The sequence below is a fragment of the Ciona intestinalis genome, chromosome 9 (assembly GCF_000224145.3).
Source record: "Ciona intestinalis chromosome 9, KH, whole genome shotgun sequence".
Taxonomy (NCBI): domain Eukaryota; kingdom Metazoa; phylum Chordata; class Ascidiacea; order Phlebobranchia; family Cionidae; genus Ciona; species Ciona intestinalis.
Genome location: NC_020174.2, coordinates 6,002,633 through 6,005,375, shown reverse-complemented (window position 1 = coordinate 6,005,375; position 2,743 = coordinate 6,002,633). Strand labels below are relative to the sequence as shown.

Here is a 2,743-nt window from a genome sequence, read left to right as displayed (position 1 = left end):
TCAGCAGCAAAACAACAGTTGTTGAAGACGCGCTATAAATAAAAGGTGTGGGAAAGCCGATTAAAATCGCTGCTGTGTTCTGTTTCATGCACCTCAAACTCCCTGTACTAGTTACCCTACCACGTATTATATTTAATGGGTATTTATATATACATTTAAAACTTTTGTAATTTTGCAGTGGGTTGAGAAACAGTTTTGCTGCGGAACGGACGTGTTTAGTTATTCCGAAGCCAAATCTTGTTGCCACTCACATTTGCAGAAGCCCGAAGCCTTCATGCACCACAATGAAATGTGTTGTGCAGGAGTGAAACAATACGCAGGTATTACGTCGGCCATTTTTCCGGGTAACTGACTCTTCTTTCTATAGTACTGTGCGGTAAGATGGAATACCATTAACGTCTAATTCCTAAATTTCCCAGTTTTGTTTTAAACAATTAACAAGGCTTTAATTAGAGTCGCGGGCTACAGTTTTATATTTCTGTAAATGTTTCTTGTTTCAACTAAATAAGACGTACGGGAAAAAAAGAATTATAACATTCATAACTTACCCCCATCCTACTATGTACGTTTTTATCTTTTAATGTCACACTTTCTGTTACAGGTAACACAGCGTATAGCTCATGCTGTGGTACAGCTTCATACGATCGTCGAAACTCGTCCTGTCCCTGCAACGACGGTGTGGTTGCCTTCAATATACCAGCAGATGTCGCTTACTGTTGCTACAGTAATGATAGGACTTTTATGGGACCTTATAATACTTTAACCGAAGGATGCTGCAACGGTGTTGGGTATAATGAAGCTACCGAGTTCTGCTGTGGTGACCTGATTGGAAATTCAGCAACGCAGGTTATTTTATTATGAATTCATTAGCGATTTATTTACACTCGCTTTCCTTTTCTGTTTGACGTTTTATTTTGTAATATACCTCCAGTACTGTGGGGTAAGATGAGATATCGGTAGCACATAAATCCCAAAATTTCCTAATTGTGTTTTAAACAATTAACGACCGTCTATGGGAGTCGTGAGGATACGGTTTTATAATTCTTTGAATGTTCCTTGTTTACTACCAAATGAGACGAGAAATTAGAATTAAAACATATCCCATCTTACCCCACTTGACCTATATTTACTGTACCACTGGTTGGTTTATATTTAGATGTGTTGCTCCGAAACCATTATCGATATTCAGTCAGTCGACGTCGGTCATCAGTGCTGCGTGTTGGCTGACGGAGGGTTCGCTGTGTACGAACCAACCACTCAGTTATGCTGCGGTGGAAATGTACAAGACTTCGTAAGTGTTTAAATAAATTTGAAAAGTACAGTAGGATGGGAGAAGATGGGACACCGTTTCTTTATAGTTTCTTGTCACATTTTGACAGTAAAGCAAGACAATTAAAAAATTATAAAACCGTAAATCTACGACTCCTATAGACGGTATACTTAATTTTTTAAAACTCGAAGTATATTTGGATATTATGTGCTAAAGGTGTCCCATCTTCCCCCACACTACCATTTAACAGTTTTGACAAGCAACTGAAAAAACAGAGATTTTGAAATTAGATTTTGGACGAACAACAAATATAGATAGCGATCATAAAACAACTAAAACGTCTACGACCTTTTTTATCTTCGCAATCTGGTTATATTCTCCTAACTAAGAAACGTAAAGCCTTTTTTTTCATTTAAACATAGCTTTTATATATAGTAAAAAACTAATTCGTGGAAAAACTTTTTGTCAACAGCCCAGCACTGATTTTTTCTGCTGCGACAACGAGGTGTTTAGCAAAAGTCTTGGCGACGCTTGTTGTAACGGTCAACCTTATAACACGTCTGGCTCCGTGTGCTGCGCTGGAATTATTGCGGTAAACTAAACTTATTATGCCCGTCACAGACATTCAGTTTCTTGCATATTGGTATGGGGGGAGATGGGACACCTTTAGCACACAATATCGGAATATCTTGATCGTGTTTTAAGTAATTACCAACGGTCTATGGGAGTCGTGAGGATACGGTTTTATAATTTTTTGATTGTTCTTTGTTTACTACCAAATAGGACGAGAAAATAGTATAAAAAGGTGTCCCATCTTCCCCCACCCTACTATATATGTTATTGCCGCCAGGTGTAAATGTACTGTAGGTGTGGAAGAGGTCTTTTGTGTTATTTTGACACTACACTGAACTGATGCCCTGATGATGTCTCCTTATATGGCAGTCAAAATGTTGATCCCTTAAGATATCGAAACAAACGCCAAACGATCTCTTTCACAATTACATAGTAGGGTTGGGAAAGATGGGACACCTTTTCGTTTTATTTTTTCGTCCCATTTGTTAGTAAACATATAATCAAATAAATATAAAACCGTATCCTCATGACTTCCATATAGACCGTTGTTGATTGTTTAAAACACGACCAGAATATTTGGATATTATATATCTAAAGGCTTCCCACCCCCACCCCCCCCCCCCCACCCTAACTAAATTTCTTTTCATCCACTTTTATAAATTCGTAGATTGGTAATGGTTGCTGTAATGGAGTTCCTTATTTCACCGACAACACGGTGTGTTGTAACGGAGCGATTTCGGTAGGTCTTATACCTTGAACACTGAAACAAACTTAGAGTAAATTTCTAAACTTTCAGGCTGGAGATAGCTGCTGTAACGGAGTTGGCTATTTCGCGAACCAATTTACTTGTTGTAACAATGTTTTAGAGGTACGTTATATAACTTCTACTATCTTACTTTC

At 38.0% G+C, this 2,743-nt stretch overlaps 1 protein-coding gene across 1 annotated transcript in view; it reads left to right on the top strand.

The window, feature by feature from the left end:
* Nucleotides 1-156: 156 nt before the first annotated feature.
* LOC100180758 (galaxin) overlaps nt 157-2,743 on the top strand; it is a 5,743-nt gene continuing 3,156 nt past the window's right edge. Inside the window, exons 1-6 of the mRNA XM_002125788.4 lie at nt 157-320; nt 602-846; nt 1,157-1,291; nt 1,743-1,862; nt 2,511-2,582; nt 2,640-2,711. Of these exons, the coding sequence (XP_002125824.2) occupies nt 275-320; nt 602-846; nt 1,157-1,291; nt 1,743-1,862; nt 2,511-2,582; nt 2,640-2,711 (690 nt within the window). The 5' untranslated portion in view covers nt 157-274. The remainder of the gene's footprint in view (nt 321-601; nt 847-1,156; nt 1,292-1,742; nt 1,863-2,510; nt 2,583-2,639; nt 2,712-2,743) is intronic.